This window comes from Vidua chalybeata, chromosome 24, assembly GCF_026979565.1.
Source record: "Vidua chalybeata isolate OUT-0048 chromosome 24, bVidCha1 merged haplotype, whole genome shotgun sequence".
Taxonomy (NCBI): Eukaryota; Metazoa; Chordata; class Aves; order Passeriformes; family Viduidae; genus Vidua; species Vidua chalybeata.
This window is the reverse complement of record NC_071553.1, coordinates 4,216,158-4,242,781: the sequence shown is the minus strand read 5'-3', so window position 1 is coordinate 4,242,781 and position 26,624 is coordinate 4,216,158. Positions and strand designations below refer to the sequence as shown.

General features: G+C 61.9%; 3 protein-coding genes across 11 annotated transcripts in view; all 3 read right to left on the bottom strand.

Annotated features, from left to right (window-relative positions):
* Positions 1-1,226: 1,226 nt before the first annotated feature.
* Positions 1,227-9,362, bottom strand: REN (renin). The gene is made up of 10 exons (XM_053963904.1): positions 9,262-9,362; positions 8,654-8,810; positions 8,405-8,528; positions 8,025-8,143; positions 7,141-7,337; positions 5,105-5,113; positions 4,139-4,261; positions 2,851-2,995; positions 2,677-2,775; positions 1,227-1,752 (listed from the first exon to the last, which is right to left on the bottom strand). The coding sequence occupies exons 1-10, from the start codon at positions 9,360-9,362 to the stop codon at positions 1,591-1,593; spliced, it is 1,236 nt and encodes a 411-aa protein (XP_053819879.1). The 3' UTR covers positions 1,227-1,590.
* Positions 9,363-13,862: 4,500 nt separating this feature from the next.
* GOLT1A (golgi transport 1A) lies at positions 13,863-16,056 on the bottom strand. The gene is made up of 5 exons (XM_053963905.1): positions 15,979-16,056; positions 15,403-15,494; positions 15,148-15,326; positions 14,322-14,385; positions 13,863-14,173 (listed from the first exon to the last, which is right to left on the bottom strand). The coding sequence occupies exons 1-5, from the start codon at positions 16,001-16,003 to the stop codon at positions 14,135-14,137; spliced, it is 399 nt and encodes a 132-aa protein (XP_053819880.1). The 5' UTR covers positions 16,004-16,056; the 3' UTR covers positions 13,863-14,134.
* A 1,560-nt stretch (positions 16,057-17,616) lies between these two features.
* The window catches only part of PLEKHA6 (pleckstrin homology domain containing A6), a 28,755-nt gene continuing 19,747 nt past the window's right edge, over positions 17,617-26,624 (bottom strand). For 5 of the 9 annotated variants that reach the window (XM_053963890.1, XM_053963885.1, XM_053963882.1 and 2 more), the window contains 13 exons: positions 26,134-26,283; positions 25,770-25,865; positions 24,985-25,096; positions 24,734-24,873; positions 24,060-24,206; positions 22,680-22,806; positions 22,493-22,581; positions 22,036-22,215; positions 21,733-21,897; positions 21,463-21,596; positions 21,040-21,182; positions 20,048-20,169; positions 17,617-19,774 (listed from right to left, as the gene is read on the bottom strand). In XM_053963890.1, coding sequence (XP_053819865.1) covers positions 20,057-20,169; positions 21,040-21,182; positions 21,463-21,596; positions 21,733-21,897; positions 22,036-22,215; positions 22,493-22,581; positions 22,680-22,806; positions 24,060-24,206; positions 24,734-24,873; positions 24,985-25,096; positions 25,770-25,865; positions 26,134-26,283 — 1,596 coding nt within the window. In that variant the 3' untranslated portion in view covers positions 17,617-19,774; positions 20,048-20,056. The remainder of the gene's footprint in view (positions 19,775-20,047; positions 20,170-21,039; positions 21,183-21,462; positions 21,597-21,732; positions 21,898-22,035; positions 22,216-22,492; positions 22,582-22,679; positions 22,807-24,059; positions 24,207-24,733; positions 24,874-24,984; positions 25,097-25,769; positions 25,866-26,133; positions 26,284-26,624) is intronic. The other 4 variants (XM_053963884.1, XM_053963889.1, XM_053963887.1 and 1 more) reach the window with 2 other exon arrangements.

Here is a 26,624-nt window from a genome sequence, read left to right as displayed (position 1 = left end):
ATATCCCTGAAGCTGAGAGGGAATTTGGCAGCTCCGGGAATTCCTCAGCGCTGGAATTGTCAGTTCTGGGGTTCCTGAGCACTGGGAATGCCTCAGCGCTGGAATTGTCAGTGCTGGGAATTCCTCAGCGCTGGAATTGTCAGTTCTGGGGTTCCTCAGCACTGGGAATGCCTCAGCGCTGGAATTGTCAGTGCTGGGAATTCCTCAGCGCTGGAATTGTCAGCTCTGGGGTTCCTCAGCACTGGGAATGCCTCAGCGCTGGAATTGTCAGTTCTGGGGTTCCTCAGCACTGGGAATGCCTCAGCGCTGGAATTGTCAGCACTGGGAATTCCTCAGCGCTGGAATTGTCAGTTCTGGGGTTCCTCAGCACTGGGAATGCCTCAGCGCTGGAATTGTCAGGTCCGGGAATTCCTCAGCACTAGAATTGTCAGTTCTGGGGTTCCTGAGCACTGGGAATTCCTCAGCGCTGGAATTGTCATTTCTGGGGTTCCTGAGCACTGGGAGTTCCTCAGCTCTGCAGCTCTGAGGGTGAGGAGCTCCTGCCAGCGGCTGCTCCTCCATGGTGAGATCCTGATTTGCTCCAGGCCCTACCCAGGAGCAGCTTTCCCACTCCCGGCCACCTGAACTGGTCAAACTGGAGGCCAGCCCGTGTTCCCCTGGCACTGGGATCCGCGGCGGCAGGGCTGGAGCTGGGAGCACCAACGGAACTGGGAATGTCCCCCTGGCTGGGAGCACTGCCCTGTCCCTCCCTCCAGGCCAGCTGGCACAGGGGGCACCTCCAGGGGCATCTCTGCATCCAGGGCAGAGAAAAACCTCTGCTTTTTCATGGAAACAGACCCTGGGACAGGAGCCACCGTCCTGTGTGACACAGACCCGCAGGAAACGTCCCCTCCCCGGAGTGCCACAGCAGAGCTGAGGCACAGCCGTGTCCCTGTCCCCGAGGGGACACCCAGGGCTCCTGGCACCATCCCATCTGCAGGAAGAGCTTTGCAGAGCCCTGGATTTGCCCGCAGGAGCTGGGGAGGGCGTTGCACCCTTACGGGGTGGAAGGGCACAAATGGAGTGGTGGCTCCTGGCACAGGGACATTTGTGGCCCAGTTCCCTAAATAAAGGTGGCTGATCCCCCCCCCCCCCTCTGCAAGACCAGCCCCCCACTCGTCCTCCTGTTGCTTTAAATCGTTTAATATCAAACTCACGCAGAGGGGCAGGGCTGACACCGGCTAAAACCATCCTTAAACACCGATTGTTGCCCCCAGTTTAGGAGCAACACAAACAGTCCCAGAGCGTCCCCCAGCCGCAGCAGCAGCAAATCCCTGCGCGCTGCTCCTGTCATGGCACATCGCCCTAAAATCGGCCGGAGGGGCCGCTCCGGCCGCGGGACCCCGCTGGGATTCACGGCCCCGCTCCAGGCTCGGCTCCCGGGAAGCAGCGCGGGGGTTTGGCAGCGGGAGCAGGCGAGCTTTGGAGCCTTTGGAGAGGAGGTGGCAGAGCTGGAAGGGAGCTGCTGTTCTCTCGCTGCTTCCCGGGGCTCCTGCAGCCTCCGGGCCGGTTCTCCACACCCAGCCCCGGCCCCCGCGGCCCCCGGGGCCCTCAGCGGGCGGTGGCGAAGCCGATGCGGTTGTGGCGCCGGTCGAATTTGGTGTAGTAGTGACCGATGAAGGTGGCGCCCAGGATCCAGAGGGGCCCGGCCGGAGGGGGGATGTCCAGCCCGGAGAAAGCCACCACGCACACGTCCTCGCCGTACTGGGATTGCTGCGAGAAGGAGACCCCCGGGGTGATGGAGGGGACAGGGGGAGGGTCCCGGTGTCACCGTGCCCCAGCTCCACACCCCCTGCTTGGCCACGGTGTTCCTTCCTCCGGGAATTGCGGGGTGTCCTGAACGAGGATCGTCGGGACCAGCTCCTTCCCCGGCACACACAGCCCCCAAAATCCCACCCTGTGCCCGGGGGTGACCTCCCCTGCGATCCTCTGGGTTTTGCAAAGCCCCACAGAGGTGCTGAGGGCTGTGCAGAGGATCCCACCGTGGGACAGAGCCCGGAGCAGGAACAGCTCCAGAAGCAGCCGGAGAATCCCGCGCGGGACTGGTTTGATCAGGACGGGACGGTGCCCGTGCCGTGCCAAGGGCCGGGCAGCAGCTCCGCGGTGGCCGGGGCAGCACCGAGCCGCAGCAGGGCTCACACGGGAGGGGTGTGGGCCCCGGCACAGGGCTGGACACCACCTTCCCATGGGAATTCCAGCCTGAGTTGGACCTGGGGAGCAGCGGCAGCCCCAGCCTCCTGCTGGTGGGTCCCTGCTGCCTGAGGAGGAGCTCGCTATCCCAGATTCCCCAGATTTAGGTTTGAGGCAGGCTGGACTCTGTCCTGGGTGAATAAGCAGCTCCTCAGAGTGTGGACAGACACGAGCAATGGTGATCTGCAGCTCCACTCGTGCTGAGCACAGGGGAAATGTGGATTTGCCCACCGTGAACTCTTGGTGACCGCATCCCGCTGTTCCGGGGTGAAAAGCCTTTCCTGATATCCAAATCCCAGCAAAAACCCATCCCTGCTGACCCCAAATCCCCCCCAAAGCACCCAGGGACACAGGGCCAGCTGGCCCTGGCTCAGGTGGACACCTCCCCCCAACAGAAGGGTTTAGGGGGAGCAAGGAGCGTGGTTTTGGGGCACCCAGGACACTCACCCGCAGCACGTAGGCCGGGCCGCTGAGGCCGTAGACCTTCCCTCCCAGGTGGAAGGAGATGTTGGGCAGCTGAGGCACCTGCTCGCAGTCCACCACGTACTGCAGGGGAGGGGACAGCGCTGGGACAGGGCCGGGCAGCCAGGGGGACACGGAGAGGGGCTGGCGGTCACTCACCTCTCCTTCGGCCACCTCGGTGGCCCCGATGGCTTTCATGAGCACGGACACGGGGCCGGCGGGGCCGGTGATGTAGGAGGCCCCGGTGTCCACGGCCACCGAGCAGCCTTCCCTGCAGAACAGGGTCTCGGCCCCTACGGACACCCTGGAGCGGGAGGGGTGGCCCTGAGTGTCCCCTGGTGACACCCAGGGTGTTCCCAGGAGTGTCACCTCCATCCTGAATGTGCCCTGGTGACACCAAGGTTGCTCCTAGGAATGTCACATCCATCCCAAATCTCCTGTGGTGACACCAAGGGTGCTCCTGGGAGTGTCACATCCCATCGAGATGTCCCCTGGTGACACCCAGGGTACTCCCAGCGGTGTCACTTCCACCCCAAATCTCCTGTGGTGACACCAAAGGTGCTTCTAAGAGGGTCACATCCACCCAAATGTCCCATAGTGACACCCAGGGTGCTCCCAGGGGTGTCACTTCCACCCCAAATCTCCTGTGGTGACACCCAGGGTGCTCCCAGGAGTGTCACCTCCATCCTGAATGTGCCCTGGTGACACCAAGGGTGCTCCTAGGAATGTCACATCCATCCCAAATCTCCTGTGGTGACACCAAAGGTGCTTCTGAGAGGGTCACACCCATCCCAAATGTCCCATAGTGACACGAAGGGTCCTCCCAGGAGTGTCACATCCCACCCAAATGTCCCATAGTGACACCCAGGGTGCTCCTGGGAGTGTCACATCCATCCCGAGTGTCCCCTGGTGACACCAGGAATGTCACATCCATCCCCAGCCAGGCTCGTGCTGCTCCCAGCTTTTTCAACGTGGGATCTAAGCTCCAGCATTTGCAGGGCTGAGGTTTTGGAGATTTTTTTTTTTTTTTGGTTAAACAAAGCAGGATTATTTCAGCTCCTCCCGCTCCTCCCGCAGGACTGACGGGGGTTAAACTCTTCCAACTGCAGCTCCCGAGTGGAAAATCAGCCCACGGTGCCACCCCCTCTGCATTCCCAGCTGCTCCTTGCTGAGCCTGGAGGAGCTGAAGGAGCCCAGCCCGCTCCTCCCCAGATGGGGGAAAACACTGAGGGAAAACATCCCTGAAATCCTTGAAATCCCCCAAATCCCATAAATCCCTGAAATCCCCGAAATCCCACCCTCGCAGAGCCGTGGAGGCTGCGGGGTGCAGCCCCGGACCTGCCAGTGCTGGGCTGATCATGGATTCGATGATCCCAAAGGCTTTTCCCACATAAATCCTGCCGCGGTTTGGGATTCCCGGGCCCTGCAGGGCTCTCCCTGCCCTCACCCCTTCATGCGGATCTGCCAGAAGCCGCTCCTGCTGACGTTCAGGTAGTGGAAGTCGCCGGTGTAATGGGCCGGGTCGCTGCCTCCCAGGATGATTTCCCCGCCGGGTTTCAGGGGAGCATTCCTGAGACACAGTGGGAGAGATTCCCCTTTCCCCAAAAATCCCAGTCTGGAGGGATTGATTCCCCATTCCCCAAAACTCCCAGTCTGGAGGGATTGATTCCCCATTCCCCAAAAATCCCAGTCTGGAGGGAGCAATTCCCCTTTCCCCAAAAATCCCAACCTGGAGAGAGTGATTCCCCTTTCCAGAAAAATCCCAACCCTGGAAGGAGCAATTCCCCTTTCCCCAAAAATCCCAGCCCAACAGGAGTGATTCCCCTTTCCACAAAAAAATCCCAGCCTGGAAAGAGCAATTCCCCTTTCCCCAAAAATCCCAGCCTGGAGGGATTGATTCCTCTTTCCCCAAAAATCCCAACCTGGAGAGTGATTCCCCTTTCCCCAAAAATCCCAGCCTGGAGGGAGCAATTCCCCATTCCCCAAAAATCCCAACCTGGAAGGAGCAATTCTCCTTTCCCCAAAAATCCCAACCTGGAAGGAGCAATTCCCCTTTCCCCAAAAATCCCAACCCTGGAGGGATTGATTCCTCTTTCCCCAAAAATCCCAACCTGGAGAGTGATTCCCCTTTCCCCAAAAATCCCAGCCTGGAGGGAGCAATTCCCCTTTCCCCAAAAAAAATCCCAGCCTGGAAGGAGTGGCCACAGCCACGAGGCTCCGCTGGCCCTGCCAGCAGCTGGGGACAGCGAGGTGACACATGCTGCAGCTGGGTGTGGTGGCCCCTGGGTGGGGGCAGGACATCCTGGGGCTGGCAGAGGGACACCAGGGGACACCGGGGGACACCGGGGGACACCGGGGGACACCGGGGGACACGGGGCGGCCTCGAGGGCGCTCGTGCTTTGGGTCTTCTTACTTGGAAGCGCTGCAAAGAGAAGGATGCTCCGTGAGGCACCGGGGCCAGCGGTGTCCCCAGGGAGCCCAGGGGACACAGGTGACAACCAGAGGCCCGGAGGACTCCGGTGGCACCGTGCTGCCCCTAAATGCGACAATGCCGAGTGGGATTTAGGGGTGTATTTGGGGTCTCTGTCACTGCACAGTTCCAGGTTGATGTTCTTGGGGTTGGGGTGAGAGCAGAATTCCTGCTCCTCCTCCCGCTGCTCCAGGGGGTTCGGGGTGCTGGGAGGAGCTCAGAAGACTGGGGCAAGGAATGGAAGGAGCTTTGGCTGCTGGTGCAGGGGTCTTTAGATAGGTTTTTTGGAGGGGTTGATTTTTTTAAAAATTTTGCCTGTGGAAGCACCAAAGCCCCTCCAGGCTGGGATTGCTGCAGCCCCTCTCCCCGAGCTGGTGGCTGTGCAGGGACAGTGACAAACGAGCTGGGAGCTGCCACTCCCTGCCCGGCAGCTCCGAGTCAGCGTCCACCCCCTCTGCCTCTTGTGCTGCCTCATTCCACCCCAGCTCCTCCAGGATCCCCCATCTCCCTCCTTCCCCATCTCCTCCAGCATCCTCCATTCCTTCCATCCCCATCTCCTCCAGCATCCTCCATTCTTTCCCACCTCAGCTTGTCCGGGATCCTCCATTCCTTCCCACCCATCTCCTCAGGTTTCTCCATCTCCCTCCCATCCCATCTCCTCCAGGATCCTCCATTCCTTCCCTCCCATCCCATCTCCTCTAGGATCCTCCATTCCTTCCCATCCCAGCTTGTCCAGGATCCTCCATTTTATCCCTCCCCATCTCCTCCAGGACCCTCCACCCCTTCCCTTCCTCCCACCCCATCTCCCCATCCCCATCTCTCCAACCCACAAACCCATCCCCGCCGTGCCTGTGACCCCCAAAACCCGTCCCCCCCAGGTGTCCCTGTCCCCCCCCAGGTGTCCCTGTCCCCCCTCAGGTGTCCCCATCCCCCCCCAGGTGTCCCTGACCCCCCCAGGTGTCCCCATCCCCCCAGGTGTCCTTGTCCCCCCAGGTTTCCTCAACCCCCTCAGGTGTCCCCAACCCCCCCATGTGTCCCTGACCCCCCCAGGTGTCCCCGTCCCCCCAGGTGTCCCTGACCTCCCCAGGTGTCCCCATCCCCCCCAGCTGTCCCCTGTCCCCCCCAGGTGTCCCCATCCCCCCCCCAGGTGTCCCCATCCCCCCCCAGGGGTCCCTGTCCCCCCCCAGATGTCCCTGACCCCCCCAGGTGTCCCCATCCCCCCAGGTGTCCTTGTCCCCCCAGGTTTCCTCAACCCCCTCAGGTGTCCCCAACCCCCCCAGGTGTCCCTGACCTCCCCAGGTGTCCCCAACCCCCCCAGGTGTCCCTGACCCCCTCAGGTGTCCCCAACCCCCTCAGGTGTCCCCAACCCCCCAGGCGTCCCCAACCCTCTCAGGTGTCCCCAACCCCCCCAGATGTCCCTGTGCCCCCAGGCGTCCCCATCCCCCTAGGTGTCCCCAACCCCCCTAGATGTCCCTGTGTCCCCCAGGTGTCCCCAACCCCCTCAGGTGTCCCCGACCCCCTCAGGTGTCCCTGACCCCCCCAGGTGTCCCCGACCCCCTCAGGTGTCCCTGACCCCCTCAGGTGTCCCTGACCCCCCCAGGTGTCCCCGTCCCCCCAGGTGTCCTTGTCCCCCCAGGTTTCCCCAACCCCCTCAGGTGTCCCCGACACCCCCAGGTGTCCCCAACCCCCCCAGGTGTCCCCAACCCCCTCAGGTGTCCCCAACCCCCCCAGATGTCCCTGTGCCCCCAGGCGTCCCCAACCCCCCCCAGGTGTCCCTGACCCCCCCAGGCGTCCCCAACCCCCCCAGGTGTCCCTGTCCCCCCAGGTGTCCCTGTCCCCGCACGTTTCCCCGTCCCCCAGCTGTCCCTGTCCCCCCAGGTTTCCCCGTCCCCCCAGGTTTCCCCAACCCCCTCAGGGTGTCCCTGACCCCCCCAGGTGTCCCTGTCCCCCCCAGGTGTCCCCGTGCCCCGCAGCCCCACCGGCTGTAGTAGACGGAGAACGCGTCCTCCTGGAGGATCTGCTGCGCCAGGATCCGGTCGAAGACGGGCGTGATGCCATCGATGGCCTGGCTGGGGTAGCCCATGCCCAGCACCCCGTCGAACCTGGCGAAGATGAAGGGGAAGGCGGGCAGCGCCGTGGCCTCGGCGAACACCTGGATGATCGGGATGTCCGACACCTGCGGGAGGGCACGGGAGGACTTGTAGGGTGATGGGAGAGCTGGAACCCCCCCCCCCAAAAAAACCCCACATGTCTCCGGGCTGAGGCAGTGGCTCCGGGTGTGTGGATTTTAGGGGATTATGTGGGTTCCAGTTGTGTGGATTTTGAGGATTTCAGGTGTGTGGATTTTGGGGCTTTTATGGGTTCCAGGTGTGTGGAATTTGGGGATTCTGTGGGTTTAAAGTATGTGAGTTTTGGGGATTCTGTGGGTTCCAGGTGTGTGGAATCTGGGGGTTCTGTGGGTTTAAAGTGTGTGAGTTTTGGGGATTCTGTGGGTTCCGGTGTGTGGAATTTGGGGATTCTGTGGGTTTAAAGTATGTGAGTTTTGGGGATTCTGTGGGTTCCGGTGTGTGGAATTTGGGGATTCTGTGGGTTTAAAGTGTGTGAGTTTTGGGGATTCTGTGGGTTCCGGTGTGTGGAATTTGGGGATTCTGTGGATCCCAGGTGTGTGGAATTTGGGGGTTCTGTGGGTTCCAGTGCGTGTAATTTGGGGGTTCTGTGCGTTCCAGTGTGTGAGTTGTGGGGATTCTGTGGGTTTTAGGTGTGTGGAATTAGGGGATTTTGTGGGTTCCAGGATGTGGATTTTAGGGGATTCTGTAGGTTCCCGTGTGTAGAATTTGGGGGTTCTGTGGGTTCCAGGGCTCACCATGACGATGTCCTGGCTGAGGACGCCTTTGACGCTGCCGGTGCCGTAGCGGATGGCGAAGCCGGTGCCGTTGGCGATGTAGGTGCGCGACTTGGAGGAGTCGTAGCGGCTGTGGGACACTGGGGACAGGGAAAAGGGACATCCCAGAGGGGCACAGAGCATCTCTGTGTCACCCCAAACCCTCTGGGGTGGGGAGGGGGGAGGGGGTAATGGACCCACCCCGCCTCAACGCCAGGGGTCTGGGTACCAACAGAGAGACCCCCCCATGAAAAAACCTGGCAGAAAAGAGAACCCCCCCAGCCCCCTCTGAGCAGCCCTGGGGGTCGCTGAGGTTTTGGGGGGGGGTCACCCCCAGCCCCGGCCGTGCCCCCCCTACTCACCACAGGCGCTGTAGAGGGGGGAGCACTTGTAGGATGGCACCCACAGGTTGGCCGAGCCCGTGTCGAAGACCACCTTGAAGGTCTGCGCGGGGGTCCCGATGCTGATCTCGCCGAAATATTGGGTCTGGGGGGGGGGGGCGGGGACGGGGAGCACCCCTGGGCTCACACCGAGCCCAGCCGGGGCTGCCGGGGGGACACGGAGGGGACAAACCCCCCCCCCCCCCCCCCCCCGGGCAGGGCCGCACTCACGTCCAGGTAGTTGGTGAGGAGCGTGGGAGCTGTCCCGTTGCGGGGACCGTCCCCTCCGCCGCGCGTGGCCCGGCGCAGCTCCGGGAACACCTCCCGCACCTTCACCCCCATCTCCTGCAGGGTCTGGCGGATGGAGGGCATCCTCCGCAGGGCGATCCTGTGGGGGGCGGCAGGGCAGAGCTGGGGGGGCACCAGGGGATCCCCCCCCAGCACCCCCGCAGCCTCCAGCGGCATTCCCGGCCTCGGGAGCTCCGGCCCGGTGGCTCTAGATGGCAGCAGCTCCCCGCCGCTCCCCCGCTGGGTCCCGCTCCCACCGCAGGGTGGGGACCCCCGGGTGGGTTGGGGACACCCACAGACCCCGAGGCTGGCCCCAAACTCGGTTATTTGGGATTCGGGGTGCTGCCAAATGGTTTAAGTTAGGAAATAAAAACCCCGGGCTCGTGGAGTCCCACCGTGAGCAGGTGGTGCTCGAGGAAGAGGAGCGAGGAAGAGCAGAAGAGGAGGAGGAGGAGGAGGAGGAAGGGGGTGAAGCAGCAAAGCCCTCCTGAGCAGACCCCGGGAATAAAAAGGGGGGGCAGCCCCCTGAGGGCCACACGAGCTCCGGCTACCTCTGCAAAGCCTGGGCTGGCGAGGGGACAAAAGTGGCGCCGCAGGTGACGGCCAGGAGCAGCAGGCACCGCTGCAGCCTCCTGCTGGGTGCCACCGCCATCGTGTCCCCGCTGTCCCCTCCCTGCCGGCGGCTCCGTCCCGTCCCTTCCCGGAGGGGAGGAAGCTTTTATAGCCCGGGAGCCTCCATCCCTGCGGGATTCTCCTCCCCTGGCAGGGGCAGGGCTGGGAATGGCATGGATCGAACTGGGCAGACTGGGAATGGCATAGATAATGCCCATCAGACTGGGAATGCCATGGATTGAACTGGGCAGGCTGGGAATGGCATGGAGAGCACCAGGAATGGCATGGATGGCACTGGGCAGACTGGGAATGGCATGGATTGAGCTGGGCAGGCTGGGAATGGCATAGATAATGCCCATCAGACTGGGAATGCCATGGATGGCACTGGGCAGGCTGGGAATGGCATGGAGAGCACCAGGAATGGCATGGATGGCACTGGGCAGACTGGGAATGGCATGGATTGAGCTGGGCAGGCTGGGAATGGCATGGAGAGCACCAGGAATGCCATGGATGGCACTGGGCAGGCTGGGAATGGCATGGATTGAGCTGGGCAGGGTGGGAATGGCATGGATGGCACTGGGCAGGGTGGGAATGGCATGGATGGCACTGGGAAAGTGGCTGGGACAGTCCCCATGGAGGGTGGCAGGACCAGGATGCCCCCTGTGCCCGGTAGGAACGTGCCAAGGGGAGCCGTGAATATTTGGGAGATGGATCCCACATTCCTCGGGGTTAATTGCTCCTGAATTACTCCACTCTCCAGCACGGTGTGTGAAGGACACAAATCCCTGCTGGTGCCACCTGGGAGAGCTGCTGGGGCGTGCTGGGTGGTGGCACAGGTCTGGGTGACATCCCGGCCAAGGAGATGTCCCCAAACTCCAGCTGCAGATGGGATTTTCCCCAAGGGAGTGGGAATAGCAAAGGACACTCAGCCCTGTTGGCCATGGAGACACCGAGTGAAGACCCCCCCCAGCCCCCTCTGCCCTTTTGGGGGATGCCCTGGGGAACCCCCCCCAGCCCCAGCTCTGTTAAACCAGGCCTGGAGCTCAGAGCAGGGAACGGCCAAACTCATCCCAGCTGCTCCATACGGGGTCAGATCCTGGTGTTTGGGATGGGAGATGCAGCTGAAAACCTTCAGGAGCTTCCAGCTGCACCCCTGGCCCCCCTCCAGGCCACTGTGCCCTCCCTGGCAGTGCCCAGCCCTGGGTGGGGGTGCTGCATCAGCCCCGCGGCTCCCAGGGTCTCCTGACCTCGGGAATCTCGGTGGGAAATTACTCCAAAGGCAATAAAAATGTTTTTGGATGAACCCCAAGGGCACATTCCCCCCCAGCCCCAGCCCAGCCCCACAATCACCCTCCCATTTATGGGATTTGTTCAGGGCGTTGCTGTCACCCCGATCCAGGGGACACCCCACAAACTCCAAACAACTTTCCCCCAAAGCTGGAGGTCTACCACCTCATTCCCTGTGGGATTTTGGCTGCCAGGGCACTGCTGACCCCGGCAGGCCCCAGGGCTCAGCCCCACGGGGCTCTGTCCCCATCCCTGACGTCTTTTCCCACGCAGGACCCGCGTCCCTGCGTCACTCCGGGGAGCCTCGTGGCCGGCGCAGGTTGCGGGGAGGGAGCGGGGTCAGGAGCTGCAGGGCCTGGCAGGGAGCCCGCGGCCATAAATCCCTGCCCGGGATCCCGCGGGCTCTGCCAAGCTCCGCTCCCCACGGCTGCAGCAGCACTTCAAAGGAAAAGGGGTCCCGGGATGTGGGGCCACGGGGATGCGAATTTCCAGCCCCTTCTGGTCCAGGGCAGCCACATCTGTAGGATCCCAGAGGATTTGGGATGCTCTGGGCACAGCTGGACCCCTCTCCTGTGCGGGATCCAGAGCTGGGAAGGGCAGTGGGATGGGGGATCCAAAGGGGCACAACCCTTCCCTGCCACTGGGGTGGCCCCAAAACCCCCTGGGATGGGAAATGGAGGGAAAGCAGGGAAAAGAAACTTCCCCAAAACCATCAGAGAGCCAAGGGATGGGAAATGGAGGGAAAGCAGGGAAAAGAAACTTCCCCAAAGCCATCAGAGAGCCAAGGGCTGCTGCTCTGGGGTGGCCACTGGGGTGGCTGTCCCAGCTCCAGGGCTCTGGGATGTCCCCAGTGCTGGGAAAACCCCCCCAAGGAATTCACCATTCCCCTCTGCTGCGACAGAAAAGACTTAAAAAACCTGGAAAAGTGTTTTTTTTGGGGGGCTTAGAGGGACAGGGACACTGGAGGGAAGGGGACAGGGACATCAGGCAGCTCTGGGACAGCGCTGGGTTCATTCCCAGCCCTTCAGATCCGCAGGGAGGATCCTGAACTCTTCCCATGCAGCCCCAAAACATCCCTTAAGTGGAGTTTTCAACCACAGGGCATCAGGGAAAGGCAGGAATCCCTCACTGGATCCATGTGGGGAACCTTACTCCAAAATCCCAGGGCTTTATCCAATTACAGATCCCGTCAGGAGCAGCTCCTCTGGAAATAGCAGGGAATTCTCCTGTTATTTTCCTGCCTGTTTTTCAGGGAGAATGGAAGGAAAACCTTTCCCAGAGACAGTAATCACCTTCCCCATGGATAAACTTGTTCCTCTCTCCTGCCAGGCTGTGTGGGTGCTTTCCTTAAAATAAAATCCAAATTTTTTAGCTCTTCCTGCTCCAAACAAAGTCACTGGGAAGTTTGGCAGAACAGCTTTGATTTCTCGAGGGATTTTTTTCTGGAGCAGCACAGAAAAAAGGAGGTGAATTTCTGCTCTTCCCTGGCATTTTCCATGCTTTTCTAATCCAGGATTTTGCTGCTGGTGAAACCACACGAGGCTCGTGAGGATCCTCATTCCGGGTGACCGAAAAGCTCCGGCGTAAAAAACAACTTTTGGGAAGGGCTTAGGCGAGGCTCTGGATGGCACCAGCACCGGGGGAATTCGGGAATTGACGTCAGGGCAAACCCAGAGCTTGTGCTTGAAACCAAAACCCTGCCAGAGAGAGGATTTACAGAGCTGGGAGGCGGGGGGGAACATTCCTGGGAAAATCCTTCTGGAGAGGAGCTCTGGGCAAGGGAGCTCACAGCCCTTCCCTGCGGATCCTCCCAGCCTGGAGAAGCTGGGGCTGCCCCATGGAAGTGTCTGGGTGGGGTTTGGAGCCACCTGGGATAAGGGAAGGTGTCCCATGGTGGGGAGTGGGATGGGATGGGCATTAAGATCCCAAAAAAACCAAATAATTCCATGATTCCGGGATCCCTCGATGCCATCCAGGGCATCTCCTCATCCTCGGCTTGGTTTTGCCAGCAGGGTGAGGTGATGGCACCTCCCAGGGCACGTTTCCTGCTCGTCCACGCTCGCTTCCACAGGGATGGGGGCTCCAAACCTCGGGCATCTCCTCCTCCTGCACAAGCAGCCTCTGGGAATCTTCCTCTTCCTCCTGGGACAGCGCTGGGTTCATCCCCAGCCCTTCAGATCCACAGGGAAGATCCTGAACTCTTCTCATGCAGCCCCAAAACATCCTTGAACTGGAATTTCCAACCGCAGGAGCTTCCAGGGCATCAGGGAAAGGCAGGAATCCCTCACTGGATCCATGAAGGCCTAAGAATGAATTTTCGCCAGGAAAAGTCGGGGATTTTCAGCTGGAGCAAACAGGAATCGAGGCGTTGAGGAGGCTCCAGCCCTCCGGGTCCCTGCCAGAAATCTCATTTTCCCGTCCTGCTGCCATCAAAGCGCGCAAAGGCCGCGATCCCTTCCCCGAGCTGGGGCCTGGGGGCCCCAATGAGCCCAGAGCCCCTCCCAGCCCTGGTTTCACCTGGAGCACACCTGGGCTGGTGACAACGGGCAGAGCCGGGTGACAACAGGCCCAGCCAGGTGACAATGGGCACAGCTGGGTGACAACGGGCAGAGCCGGGTGACAACAGGCCCAGACAGGTGACAATGGGCACAGCTGGGTGACAACGGACACAGCTGGGTGACAACAGGCCCAGACAGGTGACAATGGGCACAGCTGGGTGACAACGGACACAGCTGGGTGACAACAGGGACAGCCAGGTGACAATGGGCACAGCTGGGTGACAATGGACACAGCTGGGTGACAACAGGCACAGCCAGGTGACAATGGGCACAGCTGGGTGACAATGGACACAGCTGGGTGACAACAGGCACAGCTGGGTGACAACAGGCACAGCCAGGTGACAACAGGCTCAGACAGGTGACAATGGGCACAGCCAGGTGACAACAGGCTCAGACAGGTGACAACGGGCACAGCTGGGTGACAACAGGCCCAGCCAGGTGACAACAGGCACAGTGGGGTGACAACAGGCAGAGCCAGGTGACAATAGGCTCAGACAGGTGACAATGGGCCCAGCCAGGTGACAATGGGCACAGCCAGGTGACAACAGGCACAGCTGGGTGACAACTGGCACAGCCAGGTGACAATGGGCACAGCTGGGTGACAATGGGCCCAGCCAGGTGACAATGGGCACAGCCAGGTGACAACAGGCACAGAGCCACCATCTCCCATGGAGCTCCGGAGGGAACAGGTTCAGCTCAGACATTTTTTTAATTAAATTATATCTTTCACAGAAAAGAATTAAATAGCCACAAGAACTCCAGAACCCAGCCTGGTACAGCCCTTGGACCCCGGCGCCTGGCTCAGGAGCTCCGTGGGACGGTGAGGGGACACCGTCCCTGCTGGGGGATGGCTCTGGCCAGCACTGAGGGTCCTGGGGACAGAAGAGTCACCAGCTCTTGGGGACAGCCAGACCCGGGGCTCTCTCACCCTGTCCCGCCGCAGCCACTCGGCCCAGAGCTGGCCAGGTCACACCATGGAGCCGCTGTCCCCCATTTTCTGCAGGAGCTGCAACAGGGACAGACCAGGATTAGTGGGAACATCCACCTGGTCAGCTCTGGGGACACCACGGTGACATTTCCCGTGCAATCCCGTCCGTGGGGACGGATCCCAGCCAGGGACTGCCCACCCCGAGGGGTCCCCAGCCCCTTCTCACCTGGCTCAGCAGGGGGATGTTTGCCAGGGAGCCCAAAAACCCGAAAGCCACCGGGAAGAAGCTCCTGTGTGGACACAAAAGGCCCCGCTGAGCTCTGGGGAGCATCCCCTGAGCCCAGACTCCATCCCGAGGATCCCATCCCAAGGATCCCATAATGAGGATCCTATGCCCAGGATCTCATCCCCAGGATCCCATCATGAGCATCTAATCCCAAGGATCTCATCCCAGGGATCTCATCCCAAGGATCTCCTGAGGATCCCATGCCGAGGATCCCATCTTGAGGATCCCATTCTGAGGATCCCAACCCAAGGACCTCATCCCGAGGATCCCATGCCAAGGATCCCATCATGAGGATCTCATTCCAAGGATCTCCTGAGGATCCCATGCCGAGGATCCCATCTTGAGGATCCCATCCTAAGGATCCCATCCCTGAGATCTCATCCCCAGAATCCCATCCTGAGGATCCCAACTCAAGGATCTCACCCTGAAGATCCCAACCCAAGGACCTCATCCCGAGGATCCCATCTCAAGGATCTCATCCCAAGGATCCCATCCCTGAGATCTCATCCCCAGAATCCCATCCTGAGGATCCCAACTCAAGGATCTCATCCCCAGAATCCCATCCTGAAGATCCCAACTCAAGGATCTCACCCTGAAGATCCCAACCCAAGGACCTCATCCCGAGGATCCCATCTCAAGGATCTCATCCCAAGGATCCCATCCCTGGGATCTCATCCCCAGAATCCCATCCTGAGGATCCCAACTCAAGGATCTCATCCCCAGAATCCCATCTCGAGGATCCCATCCCAGGGATCCCATCCCACACCTGAAGAGGGAGATGAAGCCGTAGGCCTCCAGCAGCATCCCCAGGATCGGCCACCTCATGAGGACCACGATGAGCCCCCCGAAGAAGAAGCTGGTGCCCTTCAGCTTGGGCCGCTGGAAGAAGAAGGTGAAGGTCCTCCGGAAGCCGATGATGAAGACCAAGCCGGAGAGGAAGAGGAGCTGGGAGGAGGGAGGGGAGAGGGTCAGGGCAGCTCCTTGATCCGGCTGTGGGGACCCCCAGCCCGGCCCTACTCACGTTCCCAAAAGCCAGGAGCACCGAGTCGAAGTACAGGAGGATCCCAAAGAGGAGGAAGAAGAGGCCGAAGCCGACCAGGCCCACTCCGATCCCTGTGGAAAAAACAGGTGAGCAAAGACTCCACACCTGGGGTCCCAGCGCCTCCCTGTCCCGTTCCTTCCCAAAAATACCCTTTGGGCTTTTCCCCCAAACCTCAGGGCCAGCCTTTACACCTGGGCCAGGCCTGGAGGAGGCCGCTGGTGCCCCAGAAACCCCCGAGGGCACCGGATAAATCAGGAACCACCAAGGAAAACTCAGCGGGAAATCCCTGCCCAGCCTTTCCCTGAGCCTTTCCCTTTCTCCTTCCCCCTTTTCCTCCAGGAAAAGCTGGAGATGATCCTCGGATGATCCTGGAAAATCTCCCCACCCTCAGCCCATCCCCTTTTCCACCTCACCCCTCCCTGCCCCAACCACCCCATCCAGGGGGATCCCAGCCAGGACTGGGATCTGCCAAATGTCCCCACGGAGCTCCCGGATCCCGAATTCCCGCCAGGACCGGAATTCCCGCCGGGACACGACCACCCCGTGCCTGCTTACGCTGGAAGTCGCTCAGGGACACCATCTTGGCGGTGACGGGGCTGGGCGAGGCCGGGCGAGGGTGGCCCCACTCGCGGAGTGACCCTTGGAAAAGCCCTTTAGTCCCCACGTCATCCTGGGAATCATTAACGGCCTGGGAACGCCCACGGTGCCACCTCCGGGGGACACGGTGGCTCCAAAAGGGACACGGTGGCTCCAAAAGGGACACGGTGGCTGCAGGGGTCATGGTGGCTACAGAAGGGACACGGTGGCTCCAGAAGGGACACGGTGGCTCCAGGGGGGACACGGTGGCTCCAGAAGGGATGTGGTGGCTCCAGAGGATCACAGTGGCTCCAAGGGGGATGTGGTGGCTCCAGGGGGGACATGGTGGCTCCAGAAGGGACACGGTGGCTCCAGGGGGGACATGGTGGCTCCAGAAGGGATGTGGTGGCTCCAGAGGATCACAGTAGCTCCAGGGAGGATGTGGTGGCTCCAGAGGGACATGGTGGCTGCAGGGGGGGACATGGTGGCTCCAAAAGAGACACGGTGGCTCCAGGGTGACATGGTGGCTGCAGGAGGGACGAGGTGGCTCCAGGGGGACACGGTGGCTCCAGAGGGTCACGGTGGCTCCAGGGAGGACATGGTGGCTCCAGAAGGGACACGGTGGCTCCAGGGAGGACATGGTGGCTCCAGAAGGGACACGGTGGCTCTAGGGAGGATGTGGTGGCTCCAGGGGGGACATGGTGGCTCCAGGGTGACATGGTGGCTCCAAGGGGGATGTGGTGGCTCCAGAAGGGACATGGTGGCTCTAGAGGGACATGGTGAATCCAGGGAGACATTGGTGGCTCCAAAAGGGACACGATGGCTCCAGAGGGACACGGTGGCTCCAGGGAGGACATGGTTGCTCCAGGGGGGATGTGGTGGCTCTAGAAGGGACACGGGCTCCAGGGTGACACGATGGCTCCAGAAGTGACACGGTGGCCCCAGGGGGGACGTGGTGGCTCCAGAAGACACATGGTAGCTCTAGGGGGGAACACGGTGGCTTGTGGCCACCAGACCCTGCTGGTTCTGCCCTCCCTGTCCCAGTGGAATGAGTTCCCTGGGATGGGATGGGATGGGATGGGATGGGATGGGATGGGATGGGATGGGATGGGATGGGATGGGATGGATCCCTGAATATTAGGAAAACCAGGGAGGTTGTGACTTCCCTGGGGTGGCCGAGTGGCACCGAGGGGACAGCGGAGGTCCCTGCAATGTCCCCAGGAGTCGCAGCTCATGTGGATTCCCACGGATCCCATGGATCCCAGGCTGCTCCGTGGGAAAGGAGAGTTTTGGGAGTCTCCCAGTGCCCGGGATTTGCTGGTCGATGTGGGAATCTTGGCTCCTCCAGACCCAGCACAGGGTCCCTGCCTCACCTCTGTCACCCCAGAGCCACCCAAACCCAGCTATTCCCAAAATTCACCCCACAAACGGCCCAGGGACGGGAATTCTATCCCTGGCCAAGCACCAAACCCAACCCTAATGGGAAAACAAATCCCAAAAAAAACCAGAGAGGGAGGAGCAGCTGCCTCTGGAGCCCCGGCACCCCCTGCTTCTCCAACCCAACATCAAAATCCACATCCAAGCCCACACCTGGAAAAAAAAGACAGGAAAACGTCGCTGTTTCATAGATATTTTTATTTCTCTACCGCTAGGAAAATATCCCAGAAAACCAAAGCCCTCCCGTCCCACCCTCTCCGAATGCATAAATAGATTTATTTATTTATTTCCTCCCGATGCAAATCCTGTCCGGGTTAACAAGTCACTGCTTTATGAAGTGTTTATGAAAAATAATAACCAAAATAAAATGAATACATTAAGGTTTGGTTTCCTTTTTTTTTATTATTATCGGGTTTTTTTTTTTTTAAATAAAATAAAATCGCGGCCGGGTCACACCTTGGGGACAGCAGCTGGTGGCTTTGGGAAGGGTGGGATGGGAGCTTTGGGTCCCGGAGATGGGAATTGCTGCCCCACGGCCACCCCAGGATGTCCCCAAGGTGTCCCCAGAGTAAGGGGGGGTCTGCCCCCGTGACCCGAGAGGGGACACAGGGAAATAAACTCATCCTCTCTTCAAACTTACAGTCTCTGTATATTTTATTTTAAATAAATTTGCTTTTAATAAAAGCAGAAAAAATAGATATATATTTTTAAATAGTTTTTTTCCCTTTTTTTTCTTCTTCTTTTTTTTTTTTTATTTTTGTTGTTTTTTTTTTATTTCCTCCCCCCTCTGATAAATTGGTAAAGAATCTTTTTTTTTTTGTTGGCGGAGCTGGCGCCAACAAATCCTGCGGAGAAGAGAGAGCTCAGCACGAGCTTTTTCCCGGGAAAAGAAGAGGAAAACCAAATATAGATATATATTATAAATGTAGAATTTCCATCAAACATATATTAAGGCATGTAAATAGCAAAATAAAGGGCCAGCTTTATGAGCTAAAGGGGCTGGGGGGGGCTCGGGAGCGCGATTTAGGGCTCCAGGGATCCTACAAGTATTGCTAAGTTGGGATTGGGATGCAGGGAGGTCCTGGGGGTTTGGGATCGGGCCAGGAGGGATGGAGGGGATTTGGGATTGGAGATTTGGGATTTGGGATCCGGCTCCTGGCTCCGTCCGCCCTGCCACGCTCGCATCCTTCCAGGGATTCTGCTTCTTTCCCACCCTCCAGGATGATAAAGAAAAGGGGGAATTTGCTACAGGAAATCCGAACCGCTGGAAGGGGCTGGAGAGCCGCGGGATTTTTGGAGGGTGGCAGTGGGTCCCCAGGTGACCCTGCTGTCCCCAAACCCCTCCTCAGCACCGTCCCCACCCTCCAGAGGGGGGTCCCTGCCGACCCCACAGCTCCCTTATCCCGCCTGGCACCCCAATTCTCTGCTCTGCCCCCATCCCACGTCCCCATCCCTGCCCAGAGCTCCCGCTCCGCGCTTGGAGAGCCCTTGGAGCGCGCTGGGCACCTCCGTGTCCCCCCAGTGCCACCTCCATCCGCCCTGTCCCCTCTTCCTCGGGCTGAGCCGCGGGCGGTGACACAGACGGGTTCCAAAATCAGAGCTCAGGGAGGGGAAACGGCGCCCGAGGAGCCCCCAGGTGCGCTGGGAGGTGGCAGCACCATCCGTGGTGGGGACAGGCGGGTCCCCACCCCAAGAGCCCCGTCACAGACCTTGGGGGGCTGTCCCAGGACTCCTGTGCTTGCCATTGGGCCGGTGGCCGCTGTCACATCTGTCCGGGTGTGTCCTTGTGGCCACTGTCACAGCTGCCCGGGGATGTCCTGGTGGCCAGTCGCAGCTGTCCAGGTGTGCCCCGGTGGCCACTGTCACAGCTGAGTGTGTCCCTGTGGCCACTGTCACATCTGTTTGGGTGTGTCCCTGTGGCCACTGTCACAGCTGAGTGTGTCCCTGTGGCCACTGTCACATCTGTTTGGGTGTGTCCCTGTGGCCGCTGTCACAGCTGGGTGTGTCCCTGTGGCCACTGTCACATCTGTTTGGGTGTGTCCCTGTGGCCACTGTCACAGCTGAGTGTGTCCCTGTGGCCACTGTCACATGTGTCCAGGTGTGTCCCTGTGGCCACTGACAGCCCTGGGGGCTCCTTGGGGACAACCCCGGCCCTCCTCCGTCTCCTTGGGACGGGGCTCCCGTCGGTGCCACATCTCCCGCTGGTGTCGCCGCCGGAGGGAGGGAGGGGGGTCCGGGAGAACCGAGGACGGTGGCGCGAGGCTCGGTGTCACCTCAGGAGGGGACTAAAACGTGGCCCCGTGGAACTTGGTGGCGCCGGCAGCAGCCAGGGCTTGAGCTGGGGGGGGGACAGGACAGAGGGGTTGAACTGGGGGGGCTCCACCCCGTGCCCGCCCCCCGTGGGAAACGCGGCCGGGATTTGGCTCCAAGGAGCCAGGGGAGTTTGGGACCCCCCGGTTTTCATGCTGGGCCCCCCCTTTTCCACCCTGCACGGCCCCTTGGCCTTGGGGGCTCGGCTTTGGCGGGGGGGACACTCGGTCCATGGAGGAGCCGGGGCTGACGTGGCAGCGAGGGGATGGAGGGGATGACGTCAGAGAGAAGAGGTGCTTACGTCACAGGCTCACACCCGCATGAGGTGGCTGCTGTCGGCCCGGGGCGGCTCGGACGAGAGGGGGTTGGTCGGTGGAGTCGGGGAGGCTGGGGAGGTGGGAGGGCTGGGGGTAGCGCACTGAGCTGGAAACGAGAAACGGGAGAGGGGGGTGAAGGACGCGGGAGAGGGGAGGGGACAGCGCGGAGGGGACAGCGCAGAGGGGACAGCGCAGAGGGGACAGCGGGGCTGGCAGGGCCAGGGAGGAAAGAGGAAGGAAAAAGGGGGGAAAGCAAGCGCTGGTAGGGCAGAATCACAGCCGGCAGGGCAGAGAGTCACGGCTGGCAGGACAAACAGCCATGGCTGGGCAGGACAAACAGCCACAGCTGGCAGGAAGGACAGAGAGTGACAGCTGGGCACAGCGCGCACACGTGAGCTCCCGGCAGGGCTCCTCATGGACAAGGCACGGCGTGGCACCGCGGGCACCCAGGCACAGCGTGGCACCGCGGGCACCCAGGTAGAGGATGTCACCATGCTCACCTGGGCACAGCGTGCCACCACAATCCCCCCCCAGCACGAAGCGCCACCATGCATGGCCACAAGGTGCCAGCCCACGCCACCACAGTCCCTCTGGCGCGGGGTGACACCACAGTTCCCTGGGCGCGGGGTGCCACCGCAACCTCCCTGCGTGGGGTGCCACCGTGCTTGCTCAGCCACACCGTGCCACCTCATGGCCACCTCATGCCACCCAGCCGGGCACTGCCACCCTCGTGCTGGAAGCTGTGCCCGGCTGGAATGCCTGCTCCATCCCAGGATCTCGGGGCGGGCAGCTCCAGGTGTGGCAGGCAGGCTCAGGAGCTGTTGGCATCACCTGTCCCCATCCCATGGCTGACCCCTCTCCTGCCCACCGAGCCCTCGCCGTGCTGCCAAATCGGCACCTGCCTTCACCCCCCTGCCCTGCTGGCACCTCGGGGGTGCCAGGGATCTGCAGGGTCCTCCAAGCCCCCGTTCCTCACCCGAGAGCATCCGGCCGCGGCGCGAGGCCTCGGCAGCCAGGGCACAGGAGATCTCGATCCTCTTCTCCTGCTCCTGCAGCTGCACCTCGGGGTCCTGGGGGGCGTCCACCTCCCCCTCGCCCAGGGGGATGACGTTCTGCAGGCTGGGAACGGCACCTGGGGTCAGCCAGGACCCCCGGGATGGGATGGGATGGGATGGGATGGGATGGGATGGGACGGGGGGAGAGGGGTGGTAGGGTCCTCTGGGGTGGGTGGGGAAGGAGTGGAGGTGGGTGGGTGGTCTCAGGGTGCCCAGGGAAGGGATGGAGGTGGGTGGTCAGTGCCCCTCAGGGTGCCCAGGGAAGCGGTGCAGGTTGCAGGTGGGTGGTCAGTTCCCCCTCAGGATGACCCCTGGCACGGCCAGCGTGGGCGCTGCAGCCTCACCTGGATTTGGCAATGAGAGTCTTGATCCTTTCCACCTTCTTCTGCTTCTCCTTCATCTCCTCGGGGCTGAGGGGCGACTCGGGCTCCAGCTCCACGTAGCGCTCGGGGATCAGGACTTTGTCCGGCGTGGACAGCTGGGGACAGCGGCACGAGCTGAGCAGGTGCCCTGTGCCGGACGCTGGGGACTCCAGCCCCCACTGCTCACCCCCAAGAGCCCGCACACAGCTCCAGGGGACACCCTGGGGACACTCGGGGACACGCCGCGCTCACCTCCTTGTTGATGTCCACGTCGTAGTGCTGCGGCTCCAGCTCCATCTTGCGCAGCCGGGCGATCTCCTCCTGCGGCGTCTCGTACACCTTGCCGGGCTCGTCGGAGCGCAGCGCGGCCTCCAGGTCCGAGATGTCCACCTCGTGGATGCTGCGGTGCCGCCGCACCTGCGAGCGACCGCGCCCCGCTCAGCGTCCCCGCGGGGCGGCGCCTTGTCGCCTGTGCCACCCCGCGGATGTCCCCTTGTCGCCTGTGCCACCCCGCGGATGTCCCCGCCGCTCCCTCCGCCGGGCTCAGGGACTCACCACCTTGTAGGAGGAGGGGGTTTTGGTGCCGGGGGGGTCGGGCTGGGGGCCGGGGAGCTGCAGGCTGCGCCGCTTCTCCTTCATGGAGCCGCTCTGGTGGCGCTTCATGCGGTCGATCTGCTCCTCCACGCTCATCTTCACCTTGGTCTCGGTGGCGAACACGGCGCTCTTGGGTCTCTCCTGGGGACGAGTCCAGCTTCACGGTCACCCGCTGGTGGCCGGTCACATCCTCCCAGCGCCAAACCCCTGCGCCGTGAGCCGCTGGGATGTCTGCCACTCCCATCCAGGGATGCCACTCCCGGCAGCGGCGGGGAAGGGGCTCAATTCACCCTGGGGGTCTCCAGGAGGTGGATGGTGACACATGGAGCCACACTCCTGTCCCCAGGCTCCAGCAGAGCCCCCCTCGGCTCACCCAGACCCCCCAGCCGAGCCCCCAGCCCCCCCAGCCCAGCCCTACCCGGGAGCCGAGCCCGTTGGCCAGGCCATTCCTCCTGGGCACCACCTCGTCCTCCGCCGGAGACTTGGTCCTGGGGGGGACGATTCCCACTGCGGGGACACCACGACACCAGGATGAACCCTCGGGGAGCCGGGGCAGGGTCCCAGTGCCACCCCCGGGGTCCTGCCGGGTGTCCCCAGTGCCGTACCCTTGTTGAGGGCTCCTTGTTTGTCGCCGTCGTGCTCGGGCCGGCTCTGCGGGAGCCCCTCGGGGGCGGGCCCGGGGGGGCTGGGCCGGGGGGGCTCCTTCTTGCTCTGCTCCAGGCCTGGTTTGGGCTGTGCAGGGGGGAAAAGGTCCCCAGTGAGCCCCAGTCCTGCCCCGGGGGCCACGTCTGCCTTGGGGTGACAGAAAGGGGGGACACCCGCTGCTTTGGGGTGACAGATCAGGGACACACAGGGGACACCCGCTGCTCTTGGGGTGACAGATCAGGGACACACAGGGGACACCCGCTGCTCTTGGGGTGACAGATCAGGGACACACAGGGGACACCTGCTGCTCTTGGGGTGACAGATCAGGGACACACAGGGGACACCCGCTGCTCTTGGGGTGACAAACAGGGGACACACAGGGGACACCCGCTGCTCTTGGGGTGACAAACAGGGGACACACAGGGGACACCCGCTGCTCTTGGGGTGACAGACAGACCATGGACACCCTCCATGGACACACGGACAGCAGCCAGGTGGGACCAGAGCACCCCGAAATTGTGGGGAGAGCGGCTGAGGGGGCTCTGCTCCTGTCCCTGCTGTCCCCACAGGGAGGGACAAAGGACAGGGTGACAATCCCTCCACAGCCTCCAGGAGCTGGGGACAGGGACATCCTGGCTCCGTGCTGGGCTCCTGCTGCACCCCGTGCCCATGGGGTCACACAGGGGCATTTTTGGGGTCCTTCCCCTCTTCATCCCCCGGGAACAGCCCAGGAACTGCTGGGGTGACAGAGGGGTGTGACAACAGGCCCAGCAGCCCGGTGTGTCCCCCTAAATTCACCCTGACACCCCTGGATGACACACAGCCACCCACGGCAGCTGGAAGTGCCACCTGCGCTGGCACCGTGCCCCTTCCCGGCTTGGCACAGCCACTGCTTTTCCACAGTGACACGTGCCACCCCGCTGTGTGGACACTCGTGTCACCTGTGTCCCCACACACAGCCGAGGTGTCACCAGGCATTCCCAAATCCAGGTTTGCCCCGGAGCTGCCAGCGCCACACGGCGAGCGGTGACACGGAAGGACAGTGACAGAGGCAGAGCAAAGCAGAGGGGACAACCAGGGACAACCTCCCCAGGAGAAGGAGGAGGAGGAAAAGGAGGGGACAATCCCTGTCCTGAGCGGGCACAGGGCTGGGGACACCAGGGGCGTGGCAGGGCTGCAGGACGCAGAGCTGTCCCCGCGCCAAGCGCCACCTCCGCGCTGTCCCTGCGGGTTTGGGGCGGGCAGCTCCGGCTCCTGCCTCATCCCAGCGCCTTCCATGCCACGACGAGGAGGAGGAGGAGGAGGAGGAGGAAGGCGGCGGTGCCCGCAGGGTTCGGTACCTGTCCCCGCTTGGCCTCTCCTTGGTGCCAGGAAGGGGAGGCGGGGTAGGGCCAGAGGCGGCTCTCGCTGGGGAGCGGAGGAACGGCCGGAGGAGACTCCAGGGGCACGTAGGACTTGGGGAGGGGAGGTCGAGGCGGGCCCGGTTCCTGGGGCGGGCAGGAGCGGGAGGCGTGAGAGCAGAGAAGGAAGAGAGAGTTAGAAAAGAGAGAGAAACACGGCGGGAAGCGTCCCGGAGGAAGGGATGGAGGAGAGGATGTCCCTCTCGGTGTCCCACATCCTGCTGCTTGTCCCCAGGGCCAGGCAGGGCTTGGGGGCTGTCTGAGTGAAGGGTTCTTGGCAGCTCCTGGGGGCACTGGTGTGGCCTCTGTGCAGCCAGGCGGGGTTGGGAGTCCCCAAATTGCACCCTAAATAAATGTCCTGTGCCTGGAGGTGACACCAGCCCTGGGCGAGGGCACTCGGAGCGGCTGTGGTGGCACCAGGAACTGCTCCTGGAGCTCAGCAACTCCCATTCCCTCCGGACCCACAGCCCTGCAAGGACCCCAAAGTCACCAGGTGACACCAGGGCCCATCCATGTCTCCAAAACGGTGCCAGGAGGGGAGGCAGCTGCGTGCCCGGTGCCCAGCAGCCCGCCATCCCCCCTGGTGACAAACAGGGGACACCAGGGTCACTGACCTCGCCGGGGCCTGGCTTGGTGGGCGATCCCTGGGAGCCGGAGATGAGGGAGAAGGGGCTCAGGGGGCTGGTGAGGCTGGCAGAGCTCAGGGGGCTGGCAGGGCTGTTGGAGCTGTACGTGCCCGAGGGGCCCAGGGCCACTGCGGAGGAATGAGGTAATTAAAGATAATTATAAGATAATGATGAGGGTTTTCATCCCGCTGAGCAGGAGCCCATCGGGGACGCCCCCCCACAGGGACAGCCCCCCTCACCTCGGTGCTTGGCCGTGTCGGTGCCTCGGGAGGGGTTGTTCTTCCTCAGCCCCTCCATCACGTCCTGGATGCGCCAGATCTCCCTCTGGATCTGCCGGTTGAGCATCTCGTTCTGGACGGGGGAAAGGCAGCGCTCGGAGGGGTCCCGGGGGCACCGGTGCCAACCCCAAACCAGGCTGAGCCCGGTCCCAAACCCAGCCACGGGAACGGAGCGGGGCTGAGCTGCCACATCCAGGATTTTATCCTGCTGGAATCCCTGGATCTGCTCCCCAGAAGCCACCGGGGCTGGGGCAGCTGCGGGGACGCGGGGCTGCCCCCCTCGATGGCACCCAAGTGCCCACGGTGGCCGAAGCTGGACGTGAGGGCTGGGCACGGAGAAGCCACGGGTGGGGGATTTCATCTCCATGGGGACCTCAGGGATGGCAGGGACCTGGGAGTCCAGGTTAAAGGTGGCAGGGGACACACACGCACCTGGATGTCCAGGTTAAAGGTGACAGGGGACACACACACCTGGATGTCCAGGTTAAAGGTGACAGGGGACACACACACCTGGATGTCCAGGTTAAAGGTGACAGGGGACACACACACCTAAATGTCCACGCTAAAGGTGGCAGGGTGACACTCTCACCTGGATGTCCAGGTTAGGAGTGACAGGGGACACACACACCTGGATGTCCAGGTTAAAGATGACATGGGACACTCTCACCTGGATTTCCAGGTTAAAGGTGACATGGGACACTCTCACCTGGGTGTCCAGGTTAAAGGTGACAGGGGGACCGTCTCACCTGGATGTCCAGGTTGAGCTGCTCCCAGAGGTCATCGTGCAGGGTGGACACCTCGCTCTCCAGGCTCTCGTACTCGGCCGTGCTGTTTGCCAGGGCCTGAGGGGACAGTGGGGGGGGGGGATCAGGGGGGTCTTTGGCACCCAGCACAGCCCCCCGAGCTGGGGAGGGGGTGGCACCAGAGGGGACGAGCTCTGAGGTGCCCGGGGCACGGCAGAGACAGAACCAGGAGCTGAGGTGGCACCTGGGGGGTGCCTACTTGGCTTTGTCCCCAGTGAGGGACTTCGGTCCCCAGGCAGCCAAGGGGAATTCCCTGCTCGTTTTCCATCCGGGAAGGGACAAAAGGGACCCGAATCCCGCCCATTACCGTGCTGGCCTGGGACAGCTCCACCCGGATGTTGATGAGCTGGTTCTGGAGCGATTCCTTCTTGTGCAGCAGCTTCTCCGGGTAGGCGGGCTGGCTCCCGAACATCTCCAGCTCCTGGTGTGTCCCCATCAGGGCACTCTCCAGGCTCTCCTGTGGGGACAGACGGAGCCACGAGGTCCTGGCTGCTCAATAACACACCAGGAGTCTCCCCCAGCTCAGAAACGTCCCCAAGCTGTGGCTGCCACATCCCTGGAGGTGTCCAAAGCCAGGCTGGAGAACCTGGGATAGAGGCTCGGGGGGGGAACGAGATGTTTTTAATGTCCCTTCAAGCCAGGGGTGGCAGGGGACCTGCTCACCTGGTTCAGGGGTGGCAGGGGACACACACACACACACCTGGATGTCCAAGTTTAAAGTGGCAGGGGAACACACACACCTGGATGTCCAGATTAAGGGTAGCAGGGGACACACACACCTGGATGTCCAAGTTTAAA